The following is a 25,783-nucleotide window of genomic DNA, read 5'->3' as shown; positions in this document are numbered from 1 at the left end:
TTCTGTGTGTGTGTTTTCTTTTTTAAGTACTTTGCTCTAGTCTTGGCATTCACTGTGGACAGCAAAGAAAGGATTTCATTGAACAGGGAAACTTGTTTTTCATATGACAATAAACGCTTTGACTTGATTTGACTACTGTTAAAAGCGCTATATAAATGAAGGTGACGTGACTTGACTGAACCACAGGTAAAAACCTGTATAAAATGTATTGTATAAGTATTTTCATACTACTACTATTAATAACATTAGTAAATAACAATGAGATACAACTCAATGTAATTGTTTATGACTGTTCATGAGTTACTTCTCATTTATTTTTCAGAAGTAACTAGTTAACACATCTTAGTAGTTAACAGCAGTGACTTAAGTGTTAATGAAGAATGACCTTTTAGTTCTTCAGTAATTGCTTATAGTAATGCAGTAAGAAACCGTATTCTAAAGTGTTACTGTTTAAGTCCGCAGTGGATCAACAAGCCTATAATCTCATATATTTCCGTGTTGCTTTGTGTGTAGGACCGCTTTGCGGCTCTATTCTATTTTGTCTTGTGTTGTTTTCTTTCTTTTTTTTACGTTGTTTTGCCATTTCTTTTTTGCGCTATTTTCTTTGTACGCAGCAAAGATTCTCATGCTTTGTCAATGCGAGTGTAAAATGAGTTGTCATGTCTAAGCAGATGAGAATTGACACGCATAAGGAGGCGCTGGGTTAGACACAACAAGACACAGTAATAAAAATGAAGAATAACATATTTAGAATAAAATATTAGGTTTAGTCATAATAATCATATACAGATATTGAACATATCAGTATTATCTTTGTGGCAATTTTAATCCACATGTGTGGCACATGAACTTCCTCATTGCCTCTGCGTGTCAGTGTTAGGGCACGAGCATTCGGGACTGGTCAAAAAAACATAATTAAATAACTCAAAAAGACATATATACATCCATTCATGTATGTTAGCATAATAAACATCTGAACCTCACATCCATATACTTCCTCAGTAAAAAGTGGAAGACTTTCAATAATTTAAAACGATAATGTTTTCTCAACAGTCTTACATTTATGAATTTAGCTGTGAATACAGGATTATAATACTGTTTTATATATACACCACAAGATGATGTGTTGAGGACTCCAGGACAGGGGCTCGGAAACGCCACAAGTACATCATTGTGAAATGCTGCAAGATTATGTAGTTCTTTCCCTTTTGGATCAAACTTGGAACAGACGGAGAAGTGAAACAACACAAAAAACTGGTGGACCTCAATACCATGAAAAGTATTTCCTAAAAGTTTCTCAGGATTCCACAAAAACACTGTGTGGTCAGCAGACACATGCAGAAGGAGCCAGAATTAATCAAAAGAGTCCCTCTCAAGCAAATAGCAATGATTGTGGTTTAACATTTAATATTTAGATTTAACTATTTAAAATATCTCCAAGTTGACAAATATTGAGAGGGGGGGCATTACTTTGACGTTAATAAAAGCACTACATCTGATTCTGATGCACCTACAGGGATGGAACATAATTACCTCATAATCCATTACATCCAAATCATTAAAGCTTCATTCTTTTACAATACATTCCTTAGATTTCCAGGGACTGGATAACTTGATAAAAATTAATAAAATAAATTAAACTTAAATACAATGCAAGTTGTTTTGGATAAAAGTGTCTGCAAAATGCATGAATGTAAATGTAATGTAAAAATATATATTTTGGGTTACCTAATTCTGTCGACAAAATGGACAGCTAATCCTGAGGAAGAGTCTTAGCTGTCGTAACTGGGTGATGATCAGGGCCGTCGCTAGTGGGGTGAAAGGTGGTGACAATTATAGGGGCCTCCGCTGCCCAGGGGGCCCCACAAAATCCAGCAGTTATACTATTTAGGCCCCTGTTGTATGAATAATTCTAATATTTATATTAGTTGTATGCCTGAGATTTAAATGAAAACCACAAAAACGTGCAATTTGGGTAAATATTTTTCCAAATATCTGCTTCTCTTACCTCCATAAAAATGGTTTAGTCCGACCTAAAGTATTTATTAATTATTCAGTCAGAGTCAGTGACAAACATCAGATGGACCCAATTAAATTGTAAGTCCCGCCCCAGCTCGTGAACAGAACCAATCAGAGTTGAGGCGGCAGCCTGAAGTTAACGATGAACTTGGTGGAAGAGCAGGAGACTGACTGACTGAAAAATGTCGGGGAAAAGAAAACATAAATCAGGGAACCAGAAATGCCAGGAAAAGACGGAGAGGGAGGCAAGGAGAGTGGTTGTATCCCAGTCGATCAAGACGTTCTTAAAGACCGGTTATATATTGTTATTTCGCTGGGAATTAGAAAACTTCCGTCTACAGTCTGCCGTGTACAGTCATTTTTTATTATTGTTGCGCGCCACAATCGACCGAATGATTACGTGCTCTAAATTCCTGTCTCTTTACACTATTGTAAATATAGTTTTAAAAAAATGACACGAGTCATGACGCATTGCATTATGCATCTGACCTGCCGGCTGATGATATTTAAAACATCGAGAAAACACGAATACAACACACTGCACTTGGATGAATAAATGTATTCGCTTTATTTAATAATGTTACCAGTTCCATATTATTTTTATTAAAAAATAAGACAATGATGGTTTTATCTTTTTAATTAGACTGCATTCTTGTCAATTTCTAAATGTTTACTTTTTGATTTATGAATTATAACAGACTGATGGGGAAAAAAATTATTACTTTTTAAAAATCGGTTTTTAGTATTATTTAACAATTTCTTGCTTTTTGTTAGTTTTTATTAGTTGTAATTTTTAAATAAACATTTCACTTTTAAAATAAAGGTTTTACAACAACATCACCATCTTCTATTATGTGGGCCTCCATGTTCATCTATTGTACAGTATATGATATTGGTGGAGGGTGGTGGGGGCCCACATCAATATTTTTTCAGGGGGCCCCGAATCCTCTAGCTACGGCCCTGGTGACGATTCTGCCCTTCATAGTCAGCATCCAGCTGGCAGTATTATTAAAGGTTAAAAATAACAACTCAAATGTAATACAATACAGTTTTTATTTATAATAACGTTACAATATTTGAACGATATGTAAAAATATAATAAATGTATATGTAAACAATGTATCGACCTTTTAATATAGAATCAACACAGAAACAAAATATGTGTGAAATGAGATACTAGTAACACTTTGGATATTATATGTATGATATTCTGTATCATAACAAGCAAAGCGTCTCAACTGAACAACCTCTGCGCTGCCGAAACGCTCTCTAGCGCCACAGCTAGGCGTCTTCAGCTACAGGGTTAGGGTTAACAACAATGTATAATACACATTACACTCAACAGTGTAACAGATTCTTTAGTAAAACCTCTGTAGAACAGCACAGGGTCCTTTAGACGGCCTAAAAGAGAAATATAAAGCTCTTCCACTGTGAAACTAAATCTGCTTTTAACATACTGGTTGGAAATTAAATACATTTATATCCAAACTGGTAACTGCAGTATTTAAGATTGCATGTGGAAGTGGAACAACTGTGTAAAATATTGTTGTTACAAAATGTAGTTAGCTACATAAACTCTAATTTGGGGTTTAAATTATTGAATTCTGGCATTTGTGGCCACAGCGGATTAAACTGAAACTTTCCCATTTCAGACGACAAACTACGCTTGGCTACTATCTTGTTCTGTAACTCACTTGCCTAGTAACCATAGTAACGGTGCGCACGCTTTCTGTAACAGTTAATTTTGTTATGGTATCAAAAAATAATTAATACCTTTGTAACGAAATCCAAGACTTTGTATACCAAATTCAAGGCTTTTACGGCCTTAATTTGAGATTATTTTTCAATGCTTTTAAGATCCCGCAGGTACCCTGGTTAGTGTGTCTTGTCCCCTCACAATGACAGTAAACTAATTATTAGACATGAGTCACGTCACACAGTGGTCTATTTTCAGTTCAAAATGGCGAAAATAGACAATTTTATTAGTTTGCCTGATTATTTTTGTGATTCGTTTAACATTTATGACCTAAAAAAACCCTGTCAAATAGGAAATGTTTAGTTTAGCAACTTACATCTTATCTCGCACTTGACCGACAGTAAACTGAAGCGCGTCGAGTCGCTCTTTTACTGTCTATGAGTCGCTCTGCTAAAATCCGCGCTGTGAATTCTGACATTGACGAACAGTGACAGACCAATGACGCTCAGATGAACACACACACACACACCACCCTGTCTTCTGTTTGTTCTGACGTGCTTGGCGCCGCTGCGGAAGAACACACTGATAACAAGACTGAAGCGAACACGAAGGCTTATCACATATTTAAAGATTGAAAGGGAGAAAACAGGACAGAGTAATGGCGGCCATACACTGTGCGATTTTCGTCCGATTTGAGGCTAATTCACCAACACATAGTGGTGACAACAGTAAAACAAACACTCTCAGCATATAGAACAACTCACGAGCCAAGTGCAGAGTAGCCCACTAAATTCCATGCAATGACACAAATTTGCATATCCCGAGCAGTATAACCGGGGAAAGTTTGCACTGTCGATCAACAGGGCAACAACAACAGTAAGAGAAGGCCAACGCATAGCGGTGACAACAGTAAAACACACAAAAAGCACACAGAGCAACTCATGAGCACAGCGCAGAGGAGCTCTCTCAATGCTGTGCATTTAATCAACTCACCGAAAGCACACGAGACGCTACAGAGGGCAAATCCAACTTATAAAACCTGGCAAACGTGTTCTGAGAAGACCAGCCAGCCGCAAGACATAAATCCTGAATAGACATACCCTTAGTCCAGGCCCACGAAGAGGCGATCGCCCTCGTCGAATGAGCCCTGATGTTAAGGGGGCATTCCTGCCCCAGGCAATCATAAGCCAAAACAATAGCGTCCACAATCCAGTGAGCAAGCCTCTGTTTAGAGACCTCCCGTCCCTTGTTGCACCCAAACAGCTGGTCCGATTGTCGAAAAGCGGCCGAGCGAGAAATGTATTCCCGTAGCGCTCTGACTGGGCAAGTAGCACTCTGAGCATCCGAACCCTGAGAGGATGATGGCTCGGCGGACAGGGCAGGCAGAGAACGGGGTATTGAGCGACTTAGGAATATAACCCGGCCTTGGCCTGAGAGTCACATTACAGTTTCCCGGTCCAAAGCGAATACAATCTTCACTTACAGAGAAAGCCTGTAAATCCCCAACGCGCTTCGCCGACGCCAGCGCGAGAAGCAGAGCCATTTTTACAGAAAGCTCCTTAATGGCGATCGAAGCCAGGGGCTCAAAAGGCGGTCGTGACAAAGCCTCCAAGACCAAAGCCAAATCCCACGTCGGCACCGAAGGCGGCCGTGCGGGGCATAATCTCCTGGCTCCCTTGAGGAACCCGATCACCGACGCGTGTCTGCCGATAGACTGCCCGTCAACAGGGGGGTGAAACGCAGTGATAGCAGCCACATACACCTTCAGAGTGGATGGAAGGCTTCCCTCGTCCATCCTGTACTGAAGGAAGCGCAGAATATCCGACAAAGAACAACTCCCTTGGTCGATGCCGATGTCCTGACACCATTTTGAAAAAACTCCCCACTTCAAAGCATACAGACGCCTGGTGGACAGGGCTCGCGCTTTTGCGATGGTGCTCAAGGCTTGCGAGTGCAGCGCATCCAGCCCGCTCAGCGACCCAGCAACGGCCACACATGGAGGCTCCACAGCCCGGGGCTGGGATGCCAGATTGATCTGCTCGCCCGAGACAGCAGGTCCTTCCTGAGTGGGATCTCCCATGGCCGCCCTGACAGTAACTCCACCAAGTCCGCAAACCATGGTTGGTTCGGCCAGTTTGGGGCTACCAGCGTCACCGCCGCCCTCTCCTCCCTGATTTTGCACAACACCATGGGCAGAATTTTCACCGGAGGAAAAGCATAGAGGCGAACTTTCGGCCTTCGCGCGTTCAACGCGTCCTCCTCCCGGGAGGAACGAGACAGCGAGAAGAACGTTTGACAATGCGTGTTCTCGCTCGTTGCGAAGAGGTCGACCTCCGTTCTGCCGAAACGCTTCCATATCAGCTGAACCGTTCCTGGGTGAAGCCTCCATTCCCCTTGAAGGATCCCGTTCCTCGAGAGCATGTCCGCCTCGCGATTCAGAAGGCCGGGGATGTGAGCCGCTCTCACCAAGTGGAAAAACCGGTCCGCCCACAGCAGAAGAGATTCTGCCTGCTTGAATAGGGCTCTGGAATGTACGCCGCCCTGGCGATTTATATACGAGACCACGGATGTGTTGTCGGTCCGAATCAACACATGCCGCTGCTCCAGCTGAGACCGGAAGGCTTCGAGAGCTAGAGAGACCGCCTTTAGTTCCAAACGATTTATGTGCCACTCTGCCTGCTTCTCTGACCACCGACCCGAAGCGGGCTTGCCCAAGCAGACCGCTCCCCATCCGGTGGTCGATGTGTCCGTCAGGACCTCCACACGTCGTGTCACGATGCCCAGAGGGACACTCGATCTGAAAAGCTCCGGGTTCTTCCACGGAGCCAGAGCGCGCACGCAGCCGCTAGTGACCATAATGCGCTTGTGGCCGGAATACCACGCACTTGAAGGGACGCGCGCTTTCAGCCAGTGTTGAAGCGGTCTCATATGCAGCAGCCCTAGGTGACACATCGACGAAGCCGCTGCCATCCGTCCCAATAACCTCTGAAATTCCTTCAGTGGGACGAGCTTGCCCGGTCTGAAGAGACCGAGAGAAGAGCTCAGAGCCTCCGCTCGCTCGGGCGAGAGGTGCGCTCTCATTCTCACCGAATCCAAGTGCACTCCCAAGAATGTGGTGGTCTGGCTCGGCGAGAGCACACTTTTCTGAACGTTCACCCTCAAACCAAGCATCTCCAAGTGACGAAGGAGGGCTTCCACATGGCCGATCAGCGTCTCTTTCGATTGGGCGAGAACCAGCCAGTCGTCCAAATAGTTCAAGACGCGCCGCGTCCACACATTTCGAAAAAGTTCGGGGCGCGAGGGCTAGTCTGAACGGAAGCACTGTGTATTGGTACACCGAATTCTCGAACGCGAACCTCAGGAAACGCCTGTGACGCTTTACTATCTGGATATGAAAGTACGCGTCCTTTAAATCCACTGAAGCGAACCAATCCCCGGGGCGAATTTGCTCCAGGATTTGCTTTAGAGTAGTCATCCTGAAGGCACGCTTGTGGAGCACTCTGTTGACAGGTCTCAGATCCAGTATGGGGCGGAGACCTCCTCCTTTTTTCGGCACTACAAAGTACCGGCTGTAGAACCCGTTCTCGCGTTCACTCGGGGGAACCGATTCTATCGCTTTCTTCTCGAGCAAGTTGCACACTTCTTGCCTCAGCACATGAGCGTTTAGGGGCAAAGTTAATGACTGAATTACACCACAGAAGCAGGGTGGTCTGCGTTTGAACTGAAGTGTGTACCCGTGCCGAATTACATTTAACACCCACGGCGAAATGCCCGGAATAGCTTCCCACGCTGCCTGAAAGTGACTCATTGTGGGCTGATCTAAACCTGCGGTCATCACCGCTGTTTGTGGGCTGTGAATGAACACCTGCCCTTATAGTTATTAACCGTAACTCTGCACTGCTCGAGGGCAGGGCGGGTAACACAGTGTGTGGTGCGAGAGGGGAAAAAAGCTCTTGAACATAAACACGAAACAACATTCACAACACAATCGCACATGTCGCTCATGGAACGCAGAGGGACTAAGTGCTGTAGAGCGCGGCACTTGGGAACGGGACCCGCCTGGCGCTCTCTTCCCCTCTTGCCCGGTCGGTCAGGACGACTGTTTTGGCCTCGCTGGGAACCCGGCGACTTTTCTCCGAGGGCTCCTCTGGGCCGTCCTCTTCTTACCTGCACCCTGCCATTGGCCGCTACGTCCACTTTTTCGAGCATCCAGCTCCGGGCGAGGTACTGACTGCCGTCTGGTCACAGCTTGAGGTTGGCGGCCCAAGGCAGAAGACGAGCGAGAGCGAGGCTGCGGTGGAGGCGGCGGCGCCCTGCGAGGAATGACGTGGCTCATCGCCTTCGCCTTTTTCTGGGTCTCAGAGTAGCGCTCGGTGACCTTCTCGACGGCATCCCCGAACAGGCCTGCTGGGGAGATCGGTGCGTTCAGCAGCGTCTTCCTGTCCGCCTCCTGCACGTCCGAAAGGGTGAGCCACAGATGTCTGTGGAGGACCACCATAAAACCCATCGAACGGCCTATCGCCTGGGCCGAGCGCTTCGTGGCTAAGAGCGCGAGGTCCGTGGCCGAACGAAGATCCCGGAGCAGCTTCAGCAGCTTCGCCTGCATGACCTGAAGAATGGCCATGGCGTGCAACGCAGACACCGCCTCCCCCGGCGCTCCGTAGGCCTTGTTCGCCTGGTGGGCCGTGAATCTGCAGGCTCTGGACGGCAGGCTGCGGTCCGAGCCTAGGGCAAGAGCCGATGGGCAGAGGTGCGCGGCTACAGTCTCCTCGACGGGGGGGATTCGGAGGTAGCCGTGGTCCCCCGCCTCGTCCACGGGGGCAAACATGGCCTGGGTGGAAGTGAGGGTGCGCGCCGATTGCGGGGCCACCTACGACTTCACGACGTGTTCGTGCACGTCAGGAAAGAACGGGGTTCCTCTTTTCGAAGCGACCTGCCGGCGGCTCGATTGGAGGAGCCACGTGTCGAGCTTGCTCTTGGACGCTTCATCCGGGGCCTTCCAAGAGAGGTCCAGTTCCTCGACGGCCTTAGAGAGGATTCGAAAAAGCTCGTCCTGCAGGTCCGCCGGGGTGTCTTGCTCCGAAGCCGCCTGCTCTGCGCCCCAGTCATTCTCGGAGGCAGACAGAGACATGGAGTCCTCTTCCTCACTCGCCCCGAAAGACATGAAGTCCGCGATCTCGCAAGGGGGGTGAAAAGTGGCGTCGGGGAAACTCACCGGGGGTCGCACCTCGACTCTTTCGGGCCCGATCCCCGCTGCTGCACAAGCTTCATCCTGCCTGGCCTTAAGAGCTCGTAGGGACATATCCGCACATTGCTCGCAAGACCCGCCATCCTAGAGGGCCGACTCGGCATGGGCCAGCCCCATGCACGCGATGCAGAACAGGTGCGTGTCCGGAGGCACGATGGGGCCCGAGCACAAGTTGCAAATAGTTGCCATCGGATGCAGAAGACAGTAAAGTATCTTCGGCGCACCTTCGACGATGGCGAAAAATCCTAGTCACAGTAGTTGGAGTATCAGCTTTCTAGCACACGATTTGGGCGTGAGAGAGATTCTGAGGAAATTGACGCTGCATCTGCATTATTACTGCAACGGTGTTTCAGTATTTGCTTATTTTGCGTCAATTGGCCAGCCCGGCTGGCGTTAGCCTATAAGATTTCAGCAGAAGTGAAGAAGGGGAGGAGTTCCCATATACGACATCCGTAATGTCGAAGTTCCGTAGCCTTGATAGGGAACAGAAGTTTAACCATTTCATCTGCAGCAAAACAATAAATAAAAATACAAACCAAAAGTGGGAGATCTTTAAGTTCTGTTGTTCAAACTATAGCTACAAATTACTGTTGCTTACCTCCAGTTCGTGTTGCAAAATGGATTAACCATTTATTACCATTTATTAACTATTAAAGCTTTTTTGCATAGTTGTACTTGACACATGAAAACTGTAACGATGTATCTTACGAGGTAACACGATGTGACCTTGCTCTCACTCGAAATGTGTCCCACATTAAGTCCTTGACTTTGAGGGTATTGGACATGGAAAGTCTTGAATTTGAAGTTAACCGAGGTGTGAGATTTTGCAAGAGAGACTTGTGCTGCTTAATGACAATGTTTTCGTTAATTTAGTTAAATTGTCTGATATTGTTGATGCAGTGATTTAGATTGTTATAAATGTAATCTTTGGTTTTGTTAGTTGTAGTGCATAAATGAGCTGGGTCAGATAACATTCACTGCTTGAGATGATGTTCTCTGATTTACAATCTGTTGAGCTTTCATCGGTGAGATTAAATTATTTGATGTTTGTCTGTGACCTCATGTTGGGCAGGAGATCCAGCCGAAATAAAGAGCCAGAGAGATCACGTTCTATTTTTTGAGACATTTTTGTTTTCCAACAACAAACATAGACAAGAACAGAGTTTAAAGCGCTCTCTAATGACTCCACTCCAGGCTTTACATTTCCAGCTTCTCGCTCTCCACTGAGACAAACCTTCCATGAACGATCACGGAGAGAGGAAAGTTACAGGATTATCTGACTTTCAAAACACCTGCTCCTCGCTCCAGACGCAGAAGTGAAACAACATTAGAAAACTGAAGTGGAAATCGCAAGCACTGCATTTCTATTACTGAGCAGCATTTGGACGTTCTCTGTTTGCTTTTCAGTAAATCAGTGTTTCTGTTCATGCTCTAAAATTAGTCCCATAAGCATGATGAAGCGAAGGTCGCGTCATATTCCTCATTTCTTCTCATGTGTTAATTTCAGTCACTCCCACAAACACATCTGTGACTCTGAGTGTGAGTGTGTACTTAAGCAGCTTCTCTTCACGAGACCAGCGCCACACCATGTTTGCTCTGGGTCTGCTCACCTGTGTTGTGCTGAGAGCATTCAGTGCTCAGGCAGAAGTCGTCGATGACTTTAATCAGTGTATAGAGTTTTTCTACGAAAACACAGAACCAGAAGGAATGGATCAGAATGCCAGGAAAATCTGTCAGATGTATGGTCAACAACGACCCATGCAGTTTGGTCAAGAAGAACATGTCCTGGTATCTCCCATGCACTCTTATTACGCTACGCTGTACTCAACACAACACAGGATTCCTCTCTACAGTGCCTACGTATTTGATCGTACATGCAAGAGCGGCAGGGGAAGGACAAACATCTGGCACGTCGAGCCACAGGTGACTATGTGCTTCTGTTCTCTAACTAAATACTTTTATTAGCAGTTTAAACTCTGCAATCCATAAGAAGCAGTTCTGTTCATTTAATTATTGGTCTTCATTCTGTTTTGCCATTGCAAATAGAGTAATTGTACTGTAAACATTATAAATGTCCAATAAAAGAGACAAAGTAGGCAGAAAGAAAATAACTTTTTTCTACTATTGAAGTTTGAAAACAAAATAAAGTATTTTCTCAAAAGTGGTCAAGATCAAACTAACCATCTAACATATTATTTATTCTGTAGATTTCAGGTTACCCAATTAGAAATATGGTCCGTGAGGGAGACTTGGGAAAACTTGGACTAGATAAAGACGTTATTAAAATAAGTCAATCCGTGAGCAGTGACTACAGTTTCTCCGGATATGATCGTGGACACCTGAACCCCAGCAGCTTCAACTGCGGTGCTGGCCGTAACGCAACATTCACTCTGACCAATGCCGCACCGATGGGCCCGCGTTTCAACCGTGTCCACTGGAGGAAGTGGGAGATGACTTTGAGGAGTTTTTTACTAAACCAACATGAGAGAGATAATGGTTTAGCAACAGCCTACATTGTCACAGGTACGGTACCTGATGCAGAAGAACGGATACCACAAAGGGAAAACTCTGAAGGCTATGAAGAAAACTGTGAAGGCTATGAAGAAAACTGTGAAGGCTATGAAGAATTCTCTGAAGAAGACTATGAAGAAATCTATGAAAGGGTGACGGTGCCCTCTCACATCTGGACGGCTGTCTGTTATAAACACCACTTTGATGACAGTGAGTCTTTCTCCTTCAGCTATATGGCAGAGAACCAGTCAGAAGAGCCAGGCATAAACATGATGAGTGTCTCAGACCTAGGTAATCAGCTCAGCAGACTCTACAGTGAGCTCTCAGGAACTCAACAGACAGTTAACATTTTTGTGGATGGTTGTTTTGGTGACAATAATAAATTAAACATGGTCAAGGAGAAGTTTAAAAAGTTAATAAATCTTCCAGGGAGACAGGGACTCCACATGAGCACAGCTGTGCAGAACATATATAGTGCCGTGAAAAGGGCCATCGGCAGTGACAGCCAATCATCTGAAAAGAAAGTCAAGGTGAAAGAGATGACAGTAAAATTAGCCTTTGACAGCATGAACACTTACTATACTATGGCTGAGGATCTGAAGGCTTTTGCTGGAAGTGCTTGTCTTATAACTCATGTCAAATCACCAGTAGGGAAACTTGTGCTCAGGAAGAGGGAGGTATCCGAGTGGCCGGACGCTGTTGAATGCCTGCTGGTCCCAGAGAAGCAGAAGACTGCAGCTGATGGATCGCAGTGCTCGTACTTCGAGACTAGTGACTTCTGTTTGTGCTACTTAGGACGTTCAATCATGCGCTGCTGCTCCTCTCCCTGCCTGTACCAGCCCCATGTCAAGGGCTACAGGTGTAACTCAGGCCGGACGCAGATAGAGTGCCCACCGCAGTACTCGCTCATCACGGCTAAAGGAGAGAGGTGCAGGGATGATCACCCCTGCGCCACATACGGCAACGACTACTACTGGTGTAGCAAGGTCTCTGGCGGCTGGGATTACTGCAGTCCTCCGCTGTGGAGCAGTAAAGCTAAGAGCGGGAAGTTCTGCCGCAGAGACCATGCCTGTGCCAAATATGGTGAAGATCACATGTGGTGCTACACGGATGATGAAGGCAGTCATGACCAGTGCTGTACTTCTGATGACTGCTACTCATTTCGAAAAAGTTCGGGGCGCGAGGGCTAGTCTGAACGGAAGCACTGTGTATTGGTACACCGAATTCTCGAACGCGAACCTCAGGAAACGCCTGTGACGCTTTACTATCTGGATATGAAAGTACGCGTCCTTTAAATCCACTGAAGCGAACCAATCCCCGGGGCGAATTTGCTCCAGGATTTGCTTTAGAGTAGTCATCCTGAAGGCACGCTTGTGGAGCACTCTGTTGACAGGTCTCAGATCCAGTATGGGGCGGAGACCTCCTCCTTTTTTCGGCACTACAAAGTACCGGCTGTAGAACCCGTTCTCGCGTTCACTCGGGGGAACCGATTCTATCGCTTTCTTCTCGAGCAAGTTGCACACTTCTTGCCTCAGCACATGAGCGTTTAGGGGCAAAGTTAATGACTGAATTACACCACAGAAGCAGGGTGGTCTGCGTTTGAACTGAAGTGTGTACCCGTGCCGAATTACATTTAACACCCACGGCGAAATGCCCGGAATAGCTTCCCACGCTGCCTGAAAGTGACTCATTGTGGGCTGATCTAAACCTGCGGTCATCACCGCTGTTTGTGGGCTGTGAATGAACACCTGCCCTTATAGTTATTAACCGTAACTCTGCACTGCTCGAGGGCAGGGCGGGTAACACAGTGTGTGGTGCGAGAGGGGAAAAAAGCTCTTGAACATAAACACGAAACAACATTCACAACACAATCGCACATGTCGCTCATGGAACGCAGAGGGACTAAGTGCTGTAGAGCGCGGCACTTGGGAACGGGACCCGCCTGGCGCTCTCTTCCCCTCTTGCCCGGTCGGTCAGGACGACTGTTTTGGCCTCGCTGGGAACCCGGCGACTTTTCTCCGAGGGCTCCTCTGGGCCGTCCTCTTCTTACCTGCACCCTGCCATTGGCCGCTACGTCCACTTTTTCGAGCATCCAGCTCCGGGCGAGGTACTGACTGCCGTTCTGCTGTGAACGGCCAAACCTGCAGGTCTGATCACATGTGTGGGTACCATGGCGAAAGCTACCTGTGGTGCTACACAGATTATGAAGACCATCGGGATTACTGTTGCAAAAATTGTGCATAGATGGTTTACAATGTGTAGTATACTGTAAGAAATAAATCCGTAAAATAACAGAAAAATTACTGGCATATCATTACCGGGACATTATCCATTAATTTACGGACATTTCTGTTTGTCAAATTAATACAGTATATTGTGCCCTATGATTATGACTTAAGCAGGACTTTGCAAAGTTGATTGTGATTGTACTTTTACAAAGCTCTTACAAACCTACAAGCTTTCTAACATAAAAAATAAAGACTCTTATCTGTGCTTCTGAAATTAACAGCTGCTTAAAATTATTATTTTTTTCATTTGTAGGCAAAAACAAAAAGCTCAATAAAAATATGTATGAATCTATTATATATGTGCAAATTCTTACACACAGGAGTACACTGTTTTCAGTAAAAACTAATCTCTGACATTTGAGTGTATACTCTCTTAAACACACACTACAGAACAGTGATGTGATTTTCATGAAGAGTAAGTCAAACTGTGTCCATGCTCACAGATATAAACGCCCAGGTGTGTATGCTCACCACAGACATCTTCATCCCCTCACACTCCTCAGCTGATGCCGTAGCCAAGCTGTCTGCTGAACATCTCTTGCTATGAACTTTAAACATCTCCCTGTTTGCCAACGCAACAAGAGACGAACCCAAAATTGGAAAAACATCTTCCAAATTATATTCTGGTCAACAGAGAGTCGTAAACTAGAGCCTACATTTTTAAAAGCAGAAAACTGCCTTCTCCTTTGTTTTATTTGCTTTGTTGCAACAAAATAGCAACACTTTTATGAAAATGAGCAAACAACAGGATAATAATAATCATTCAAAATGTATAAACAATTGGAAAACGAAAAAGCGTTTCAAGTTGATGCATCTGTATTGTTACGGCCAGCTCGTTTCGGCCGTACATAAAGTAAACAAGTACACCAAAAATGACTTGCAAGATTTTATTCGTCCTCAAAAATCACAATAAACTGAATATAACGAAGTCTAGGGTTTCAAATCAAAAGGGTAAAAATCATAATCCGGTTGGGGAGTAAAAGAAGGTTGGTATGGGCTGTAAATCAAGGGTTCGAATGACTTCGCCAGAGGCTGTCAATCCCCTGGACGAAGTGAAGATGAGATGTTCAATCCAAGGTTTTATCCTCTTCATAATCAAAGATAATCAGGAAGCAGGTGAGTGCGATCTCCCACGCTCTCTCAGAGCAACACCGCCACCAGCAGGCGAGCAAGCAGAACACAGGGTCGTAACACCTCCCTCCAAAAGAAAAAGATTCGGCCACGAATCTAAAAATCAAAAACAAGAGAAAACAATTAGGCACAACCCAAAACAAGCGCAATGACATTCTGGACGTCGTCTTCTCTTCATTCTCCAGCACCTCTGTGCCCTAGAGATGCAAAGAAAAGAAAATGGACAACGCAGAGGTTAGGTTATGCTCTGGAAAGTGTGTCAGCTATGACATTATCTTTTCCTCGAATGTGTTGAATCTCAAGGTGGAAAGGTTGTAAAATGAGACTCCATCGCATAAGTCGCTGATTTCGATTTCTCATTCGATTCAAGAAAACCAACGGATTATGATCCGTATAGATGATAATCGGTGCAGCGATGGACCCTAGGTATACCTCAAAATGTTGCACGGCCAACACTAGGGCGAGAGCTTCCTTCTCAATGGTAGAGTATACCTGTTGATGTCGATTAAACTTTTTTGAAAAGTAACTTACAGGATGTAGAACCTTGTTCGAATCCTCCTGTAAGAGGACAGCACCCGCACCACAAGCACTTGCATCGATTGCAAGGCTAAAAGATTTCTCAAAATCCGGGGCTGTTAAAACAGGGGCACACGCCAACAACGCTTTACAATTACCAAAAGCTTGTTGACAGAGCTCAGACCACTGAAAAGTCAACTTTGGACTCAATAAATCGGTAAGAGGGGAGACCACACTGGCGAAATTTTCACAGAAGCCCCGGTAATATCCCACCATACCGAGAAACCGTCGCAATTCACGACGAGTGGTGGGTACGGGAAAGTCACAAATGGCTTCAACCTTGGTCTCAATAGGCTTTACACAACCGTTTCCCACGACTTTACCTAAATAGGTAACGGTTGCCTTCGCGAATTCCGATTTAGCGAGGTTTATGGTAAGATTAGCCTTTGCTAAACGAGAAAACAATTCCTTAATCTGGTTAAGATGTTCAGACCAGGAGGAATTATACAACACCACGTCGTCAAAATATGCCTCACATCCTGACATTCCATACAGTATACGATTTACGAGACGCTGGAACGTCGCGGGTGCATTTCGCACTCCGAAAGGCATAACCGTATACTGCAGGAAAGCATCAGGTGTGACGAAGGCGGATAATTCCTTCGCTCGACAAGTCAGCGGCACCTGCCAATATCCCTTTAGGAGATCGAACTTACTAACATATCGGGCAGAGCCAACATGATCGATGCAGTCATCAACTCGAGGCAAAGGGAAGCAATCCGGCTTAGTAACAGAATTAAGTTTTCGATAATCTGTGCAGAATCGATATGAGCCATCAGATTTATTTACCAGAACACAAGGGGAACTCCACGAACTGAAACTACATTCAGCCAGATCATGAGCAAGTACATAGTTCACCTCTTGTTTCAGCAAATCTCTTTTAAAAGGATTGACTCGATATGCGTTCTGTTTAACAGGACACGAGGCTCCTACGTCGATATCATGTTCTATGATAGAAGTACGACCAGGAACATCACGGAAAAGAGAGGGAAATGACATCACCAACTCAGTGACATCACTCCTCTCCTTCTCTGTCAGATAAGAAAGATGAGAGGACAGATTAAGAAGAATCTCAGAGTTCTTAAGTCGCCCGTCGACTTTTTCTCGAGAAAGAAAACTCTCATCCTCATCAGCATTCTCCAAAGAATCCTTACTCGGGCTACGAAAGGAAGATGACAATTCTGGAAAAGAATCACAAGAGTTTACCACATTAACAGTAACGGGACGAACAGGAGCTATGTACAATTTCAACAGATTACTGTGACATACTTGTACCTTCTTCCTCCGATCAGGAGTATTCAACAGATAGTTATTATCAGAAAGACGTTTAACTATCTTGTAAGGGCCTGTAAATTTAGCCTGAAATGGATTTGCAGGTAGAGACAATAAAGCCAATACTTGTTCACCCACCTGAAATTCTCTTAATTTAGCTTTCTTGTCAAAGCGTTTTTGCATTTTTATTTGAGACTTACTCAATTTCTTTTTAGCAAGAGCTCGTGCCTCATATAATCTACGCCGGAATCCACTCACATAATCTGAAATATTTCCAGAAGGTTTAGACATTCGCCACTCCTCAGCTAACACAGTTGTAGGTCCTCGCACTACATGTCCGAACACTAATTCATTTGGGCTAAACCCAAGACTTTCTTGGATTACCTCACGGATCGCTAACAACATCCATGGCAGACCTTCTTCCCAATCTACATCCAGTTCCACACAATATGACCTCAAAAGGGACTTCAGGGTTTGATGAAACCTTTCAAGAACTCCATGACTCTGTGGATGATAAGCACTAGAAATATTGTGTTTCACTCGAAGTTGACGCAGGGCTTTTGAGAACTGTTTTGACATAAAGTTCGAACCCTGATCAGATTGAATGACTTTAGGAATTCCAAAGGTCGACATGAAATTAGTGAGAGCCTTCAAGACAGATTTAGTAGTAATGGACCTTAACGGATAAGCAGCCGGATAACAAGTAGTCTGACACATAATGGTTAAAAGGTATTGGTGACCAGTCTTGGACCGAGGCAAAGGACCAACAAAGTCAACTATCAAATACTCAAAAGGAGTGGAACCGACGGAAATAGGTTGCAACGGAGCAACAGGTAACTTTTGATTTGGCTTACCGGTGATCTGGCATGTATGACAAGATCGAATATGTTTTGCCACATCTCGTTTCACCTTCGGCCAATAGAACTGTCGTAAGACTCGATCGTACGTTTTACGAACTCCGGTATGACCAGCAAGTCCTTGATGAGCTAAATGCAACACGGATTCCCTCATCATAAAAGGAACCACAATCTGAATTTTAGGTTCTAGAGAAACATCTTCATGCAACACCACTTTCCGACAAAGCAGACCATCATCAAGAAAGTACGAAGAAGACTGAGGATCAGAACATTTCTTAGACCCTACTTCAGAGAATAAGGTTTTAAGACTGTTGTCGCTCTGTTGAGCTCTAATCAAATCCTCTCGAGAAATCTGGAACAAAGAAGTCAGAAAACAATCATCAACATCAGAGAGATCAACATTGGTTTTCTCAAGAGTGGACAGAACCTCTAATGTATCGTTAGATTCATGTCGCAACACTGTCGATTCTTTCTGGTCAGAAGACAACGAAGAACAGGACTTCGGGTCTCTTTGCTCAGGACTCTTGGACACATCCGATCCTGAATCACCTGTATGAACAGTATAGAAGAAAGTGTCATGCAGTGGAACTTCAACTTGATTTTCAGATAATGGTTTAGCCATTGATCGAGTAACTGCACAAGCTGGAAATAAATCAGGAAATTCTCTACAATTTCCAACATCAGATTTCCTAGGTGTAGATGCTATTATGGGTGGAGCTGCCACTTCACTCCAACCCCAAACATTCCCACCAGCTAAATCATTTCCCAGAATAAATGTAATCCCGGGGACTGGAAGTGCAGAACGAACACCAACTACTACATCACCAGATACAATGGCAGAGGAAAGATGGATTCGATGCAAAGGCACTTCAACAAACCCCATCTCAAAACCTCGCACTAACACATGAGTTCCAGTAGCGGTTTCAGAAGTCAAGGGTAAAATTCCCTCTAACAGAAACGACTGTGCAGCCCCTGTATCTCGAAGAAGACGTATTGGCACCGTTTCATTTGAACCAGGCAATGACACATTTCCTTCTGTGATAAAGGGTGTATAATCAACAGAAGAAATTGTACACTGATCAACAGATTTATCACCAGAAATGGACAAATGACGATCTTTCTCATCACGTGTCAATAGTAAATGGTGAGGTAGAAACCAAAGCAACAGGTTTCGACAATCTCTCTTTCCTCTTGAGAGTATGACAGTCAGATACTTTATGACCAGGCTTTTTACAATAAAAGCAAACCATGTCTCGTGAGACTACAGGTTTACTAGAATGTTCAGCAGCTGTTGTCTTACTATTCCTACTCATCACAGGAGACTTTGTCTTAGGTTGAAAGCAAAACTTAGACTTACTCATATTGTTGGTTTTAAGACCGACTGAACTGAATGACCCACAATGGGTTAACACGAATTCATCAGCCATGATAGCAGCTTCAGAAAGTGTATTCACCTCGTGTTCAGTGAGATGCGTAGCTACAGCATGAGGAACACAATGTTTAAACTCCTCTAAGAGCACTAATTCTCTTAACTGCTCTCTAGTTGTAACCTTCATTGAAGTGCACCAACGATCAAATAAGTTCTCTTTTTCTCTTGCAAACTCAACATGAGTACATTCATCAGCTTTACTCAAAGTCCTAAATTTCTGACGATATGCCTCAGGCACGAGTTCATATGCATGTAACACAGCAGATTTCACAACATCATACTCACCACTCTGTTCCAGTGAGAGTGCAGAATAAACTTCCTGAGCTTTACCTGTGAACACACACTGTAATAATAAAGTCCAAAAGCTTTTCGGCCATTTCATGGATGAAGCAACACGTTCAAAGTGATAGAAATACATATCCACTTCCTTTTCAGAAAATGGCGGCACTAATCTCATATTTCTGTGAACATCAAACACAGGTTCACCTGCATTCGCATGCTGTTGTGGAACAGGAGGCACATTCGCTTGTGAAGCTTCAGCTGTCTTTGCTGCTAATTCTAACTCCAACTTTATTATCTCAAATGCTCTCTCGTCACGTTCCTTCTCTAACTGAAGCGTTCTCTCTTCTAAATCAAGCTCCATTCTTCGCATAGCTAACTGATGATTTAATTTCCTCTCTTCGAATTCTCTCTCTACCGCTCGCTCTTTCATAGCGCGATCATCTCGTTCAGCACGAATTTTCGCGGCATCTAAACACAATTGCTTCTCTTGCAAAGACAATTCTGGAAATTTCGTCTCACTTTCACTATAAACCTCAGCAGGAGTAGACACAAACTATTCACTCGGAGTGATTAGCTCAGTGCTTACCTCTATAACTCCTCTATCAACAAGTGACCGCTTCAAAGTAGTCACCATAGTCTCCCTCAGCCTCTTCTCTTGAGAAGTAAAATCGACACTAAAGCGTTCGGCGATTTGCACCAATTGCTCCTTTGTACAACTCTCAAGCAAAGCTTCTGATGGACACGCAAAGAAATCCTCGACCACCGAAGACATTTTGTTCGTATGTTTTATGCACAATAACACAATCGAAACTACTAGCTAACACACGTGAGACGCTGTTCACTCAAAATACAATTCCCAGCCACTGCTTCAAAAAGGAACTACGTCACCGTATTACGCAACCTCATTCACAAAATTTTCAAAGACTTCCCACAAGTCAAAACACAGTGTAAGCGTAAAATAAACTGCACTATACACGCAATCTCAACGATTTTCCTTTTTTTTTTTTTTTTTGTAGAATGGATTTACCACTTATAATATAAGAGAACTCCAGCTCCTAACTCAGAAAAACACTAACTAAATCCTACCTGGTCTTCAGAGATGTACCGGGCTCGAGGCGACATTAAACGCTGAACTCCGCAACTATCAGTCAAACTGAAAGTCCGGAAGCGTACCCCCTACAGAGAGTTAATCTCCACCCAGGATAACCTCCAAAAACAAGAAAGGCAAAATAAAACAAAACAACAAACAGTGCTCTGACGGAAGGATTGTATTCACAATCCAGCTGGAAACACTCTAACTCACCAGAGTTCTCATTTATAAAGGTAACCATTCACAAAAACATACACACATACAACCCATACTTACCAACGTTTCCTACCCCCATAGGATCCCGGACGAGCCCCCAATTTATGTTACGGCCAGCTCGTTTCGGCCGTACATAAAGTAAACAAGTACACCAAAAATGACTTGCAAGATTTTATTCGTCCTCAAAAATCACAATAAACTGAATATAACGAAGTCTAGGGTTTCAAATCAAAAGGGTAAAAATCATAATCCGGTTGGGGAGTAAAAGAAGGTTGGTATGGGCTGTAAATCAAGGGTTCGAATGACTTCGCCAGAGGCTGTCAATCCCCTGGACGAAGTGAAGATGAGATGTTCAATCCAAGGTTTTATAATCAATCATAATCAAAGATAATCAGGAAGCAGGTGAGTGCGATCTCCCACGCTCTCTCAGAGCAACACCGCCACCAGCAGGCGAGCAAGCAGAACACAGGGTCGTAACAGTATATGAAAGGCAAGTTGGGCAGAAGAGGGTGATATGATGGCGACACAACAGAGCTTTTAAGCAAGCTTCAGTTAGGCCAATAATTACACAGTTATTGAGGACTTACGCTGCAAAGCACAATTCCACTTGACTGCAATTAAACAAAAGGTGATAAACTTAAAATCTGAAACTGATAATGATAGTGATGAAGTTGCTTCATGACCAAGAGAGACTCGTAGCACGTATGCTTTCTCTCCCTGTTCCATTGGAGCTGTTTAGCTAAATACTAACACGAATCCAATCTATCACCCCTTGTAAAACAGGCAACAATGCTATTGTCACAATATCTTATTTCAGATTTTTCACCCCTTATGTAAATTACATAAATATACTTTGAAAATCTAAAACAATGTTTGCCATCAACTCAAAAACTTTTCCTATTCAAATATATTGAAATGAGAATGCAATCTGTGACATTTTAGCTAAAAAACAAACATTTCTGCGGGCATTATCCACTCAGCACATGCTTACAATTCACTGGATGGCACTGCTGTATTAGCATAGACCCGCCCTCAGTGAGCTGTACACAGGCCCCGCCCACGACTGTTGACTGACACAGCAGTATTAGCATAGACCCGCCCTCAGTGAGCTGTACACAGGCCCCTCCCACGACTGTTGACTGACACTGCAGTATTAGCATAGACCCGCCCTCAGTGAGCTGTACACAGGCCCCTCCCACGACTGTTGACGAACACTGCTGTATTAGCATAGACCCGCCCTAAATGAGCTGTACACAGGCCCCTCCCACGACTGTTGACGAACACTGCTGTATTAGCATAGACCCGCCCTCAGTGAGCTGTACACAGGCCCCTCCCACGACTGTTGACGAACACTGCTGTATTAGCATAGACCCGCCCTCAGTGAGCTGTACACAGGCCCCTCCCACGACTGTTGACTGACACTGCTGTATTAGCATAGACCCGCCCTCAGTGAGCTGTACACAGGCCCCTCCCACGACTGTTGACTGACACTGCTGTATTAGCATAGACCCGCCCTCAGTGAGCTGTACACAGGCCCCTCCCACGACTGTTGACTGACACTGCTGTATTAGCATAGACCCGCCCTCAGTGAGCTGTACACAGGCCCCGCCCACGACTGTTGACTGACACTGCTGTATTAGCATAGGCCCGCCCTCAGTGAGCTGTACACAGGCCCCGCCCACGACTGTTGACTGACACTGCTGTATTAGCATAGACCCGCCCTCAGTGAGCTGTACACAGGCCCCGCCCACGACTGTTGACTGACACTGCTGTATTAGCATAGACCCGCCCTCAGTGAGCTGTACACAGGCCCCTCCCACGACTGTTGACTGACACTGCTGTATTAGCATAGACCCGCCCTCAGTGAGCTGTACACAGGCCCCGCCCACGACTGTTGAGTCACACTGCTGTATTAGCATAGACCCGCCCTCAGTGAGCTGTACACAGCCCCCGCCCACGATTGTTGACTGACACTGCTGTATTAGCATAGACCCGCCCTCAGTGAGCTGTACACAGGCCCCGCCCACGACTGTTGACTGACACTGCTGTATTAGCATAGACCCGCCCTCAGTGAGCTGTACACAGGCCCCTCCCACGACTGTTGACTGACACTGCTGTATTAGCATAGACCCGCCCTCAGTGAGCTGTACACAGGCCCCGCCCACGACTGTTGAGTCACACTGCTGTATTAGCATAGACCCGCCCTCAGTGAGCTGTACACAGGCCCCGCCCACGACTGTTGACTCACACTGCTGTATTAGCATAGACCCGCCCTCAGTGAGCTGTACACAGGCCCCGCCCACGACTGTTGACTGACACTGCTGTATTAGCATAGACCCGCCCTCAGTGAGCTGTACACAGGCCCCTCCCACGACTGTTGACTGACACTGCTGTATTAGCATAGACCCGCCCTCAGTGAGCTGTACACAGGCCCCGCCCACGACTGTTGACTGACACTGCTGTATTAGCATAGACCCGCCCTCAGTGAGCTGTACACAGGCCCCTCCCACGACTGTTGACTGACACTGCTGTATTAGCATAGACCCGCCCTCAGTGAGCTGTACACAGGCCCCTCCCACGACTGTTGACTGACACTGCTGTATTAGCATAGACCCGCCCTCAGTGAGCTGTACACAGGCCCCGCCCACGACTGTTGAGTCACACTGCTGTATTAGCATAGACCCGCCCTCAGTGAGCTGTACACAGGCCCCGCCCACGACTGTTGACTCACACTGCTGTATTAGCATAGACCCGCCCTCAGTGAGCTGTACACAGGCCCCGCCCACGACTGTTGACTGACACTGCTGTATTAGCATAGACCCGCCCTCAGTGAGCTGTACACAGGCCCCTCCCACGACTGTTGACGAACACTGCTGTATTAGCATAGACCCGCCCTAAATGAGCTGTACACAGGCCCCTCCCACGACTGTTGACGAACACTGCTGTATTAGCATAGACCCGCCCTCAGTGAGCTGTACACAGGCCCCTCCCACGACTGTTGACGAACACTGCTGTATTAGCATAGACCCGCCCTCAGTGAGCTGTACACAGGCCCCTCCCACGACTGTTGACTGACACTGCTGTATTAGCATAGACCCGCCCTCAGTGAGCTGTACACAGGCCCCTCCCACGACTGTTGACTGACACTGCTGTATTAGCATAGACCCGCCCTCAGTGAGCTGTACACAGCCCCCTCCCACGACTGTTGACTGAAACTGCTGTATTAGCATAGACCCGCCCTCAGTGAGCTGTACACAGGCCCCGCCCACGACTGTTGACTGACACTGCTGTATTAGCATAGGCAAGCCCTCAGTGAGCTGTACACAGGCCCCGCCCACGACTGTTGACTGACACTGCTGTATTAGCATAGACCCGCCCTCAGTGAGCTGTACACAGGCCCCGCCCACGACTGTTGACTGACACTGCTGTATTAGCATAGACCCGCCCTCAGTGAGCTGTACACAGGCCCCTCCCACGACTGTTGACTGACACTGCTGTATTAGCATAGACCCGCCCTCAGTGAGCTGTACACAGGCCCCGCCCACGACTGTTGAGTCACACTGCTGTATTAGCATAGACCCGCCCTCAGTGAGCTGTACACAGGCCCCGCCCACGACTGTTGACTCACACTGCTGTATTAGCATAGACCCGCCCTCAGTGAGCTGTACACAGCCCCCGCCCACGATTGTTGACTGACACTGCTGTATTAGCATAGACCCGCCCTCAGTGAGCTGTACACAGGCCCCGCCCACGACTGTTGACTCACACTGCTGTATTAGCATAGACCCGCCCTCAGTGAGCTGTACACAGGCCCCGCCCACGACTGTTGACTCACACTGCTGTATTAGCATAGACCCGCCCTCAGTGAGCTGTACACAGGCCCCGCCCACGACTGTTGACTCACACTGCTGTATTAGCATAGACCCGCCCTCAGTGAGCTGTACACAGGCCCCTCCCACGACTGTTGACTGACACTGCTGTATTAGCATAGACCCGCCCTCAGTGAGCTGTACACAGGCCCCTCCCACGACTGTTGACTGACACTGCTGTATTAGCATAGACCCGCCCTCAGTGAGCTGTACACAGGCCCCTCCCACGACTGTTGACTGACACTGCTGTATTAGCATAGACCCGCCCTCAGTGAGCTGTACACAGGCCCCTCCCACGACTGTTGACTGACACTGCTGTATTAGCATAGACCCGCCCTCAGTGAGCTGTACACAGGCCCCTTCCACGACTGTTGACTGACACTGCTGTATTAGCATAGACCCGCCCTCAGTGAGCTGTACACAGGCCCCTCCCACGACTGTTGACTGACACTGCTGTATTAGCATAGACCCGCCCTCAGTGAGCTGTACACAGGCCCCGCCCACGACTGTTGACTGACACTGCTGTATTAGCATAGACCCGCCCTCAGTGAGCTGTACACAGGCCCCTCCCACGACTGTTGACTGACACTGCTGTATTAGCATAGACCCGCCCTCAGTGAGCTGTACACAGGCCCCTCCCACGACTGTTGACTGACACTGCTGTATTAGCATAGACCCGCCCTCAGTGAGCTGTACACAGGCCCCGCCCACGACTGTTGACTGACACTGCTGTATTAGCATAGACCCGCCCTCAGTGAGCTGTACACAGGCCTCGCCCACGACTGTTGACTGACACTGCTGTATTAGCATAGACCCGCCCTCAGTGAGCTGTACACAGGCCCCTCCCACGACTGTTGACTGACACTGCAGTATTAGCATAGACCCGCCCTGAGGGAGCTGTACACAGGCCCCGCCCACGACTGTTGACTGACACTGCTGTATTAGCATAGACCCGCCCTCAGTGAGCTGTACACAGGCCCCGCCCACGACTGTTGACTCACAATGCTGTATTAGCATAGACCCGCCCTCAGTGAGCTGTACACAGGCCCCGCCCACGACTGTTGACTGACACTGCTGTATTAGCATAGACCCGCCCTCAGTGAGCTGTACACAGGCCCCGCCCACGACTGTTGACTCACACTGCTGTATTAGCATAGACCCGCCCTCAGTGAGCTGTACACAGGCCCCGCCCACGACTGTTGACTCACACTGCTGTATTAGCATAGACCCGCCCTCAGTGAGCTGTACACAGGCCCCTCCCACGACTGTTGACTGACACTGCTGTATTAGCATAGACCC

At 46.4% G+C, this 25,783-nt stretch overlaps 1 protein-coding gene across 1 annotated transcript; it reads left to right on the top strand.

The window, feature by feature from the left end:
• The first annotated feature begins 10,536 nt into the window (after positions 1-10,536).
• On the top strand, positions 10,537-13,876 carry LOC130078236 (uncharacterized). Its single transcript, XM_056243762.1, has 4 exons — positions 10,537-10,886; positions 11,171-11,537; positions 11,604-12,644; positions 13,582-13,876. Exons 1-4 carry the CDS (start codon positions 10,551-10,553, stop codon positions 13,716-13,718), a joined length of 1,881 nt encoding a protein of 626 aa, XP_056099737.1. The 5' UTR covers positions 10,537-10,550; the 3' UTR covers positions 13,719-13,876.
• Positions 13,877-25,783: the final 11,907 nt, after the last annotated feature.

This window comes from Rhinichthys klamathensis, unplaced genomic scaffold (assembly GCF_029890125.1).
Source record: "Rhinichthys klamathensis goyatoka isolate OS25496 unplaced genomic scaffold, OSU_Roscu_1.1 h1tg000840l_1, whole genome shotgun sequence".
NCBI classification, from domain to species: Eukaryota; Metazoa; Chordata; class Actinopteri; order Cypriniformes; family Leuciscidae; genus Rhinichthys; species Rhinichthys klamathensis.
This window is presented reverse-complemented; position numbering and strand designations above follow the sequence as displayed.

Excerpts from the sequence above, each read along its gene's own strand:
- LOC130078236 (XM_056243762.1), top strand. The coding sequence starts at position 10,551 with ATGTTTGCTCTGGGTCTGCTCACCTGTGTTGTGCTGAGAGCATTCAGT. Across the intron at positions 11,538-11,603 it reads ACAAAGGGAAAACTCTGAAG|ACTATGAAGAAATCTATGAA; the intron begins GCTATGAAGAAA and ends TCTCTGAAGAAG. Across the intron at positions 12,645-13,581 it reads CTGCTACTCATTTCGAAAAA|GTACTGACTGCCGTTCTGCT; the intron begins GTTCGGGGCGCG and ends GCTCCGGGCGAG.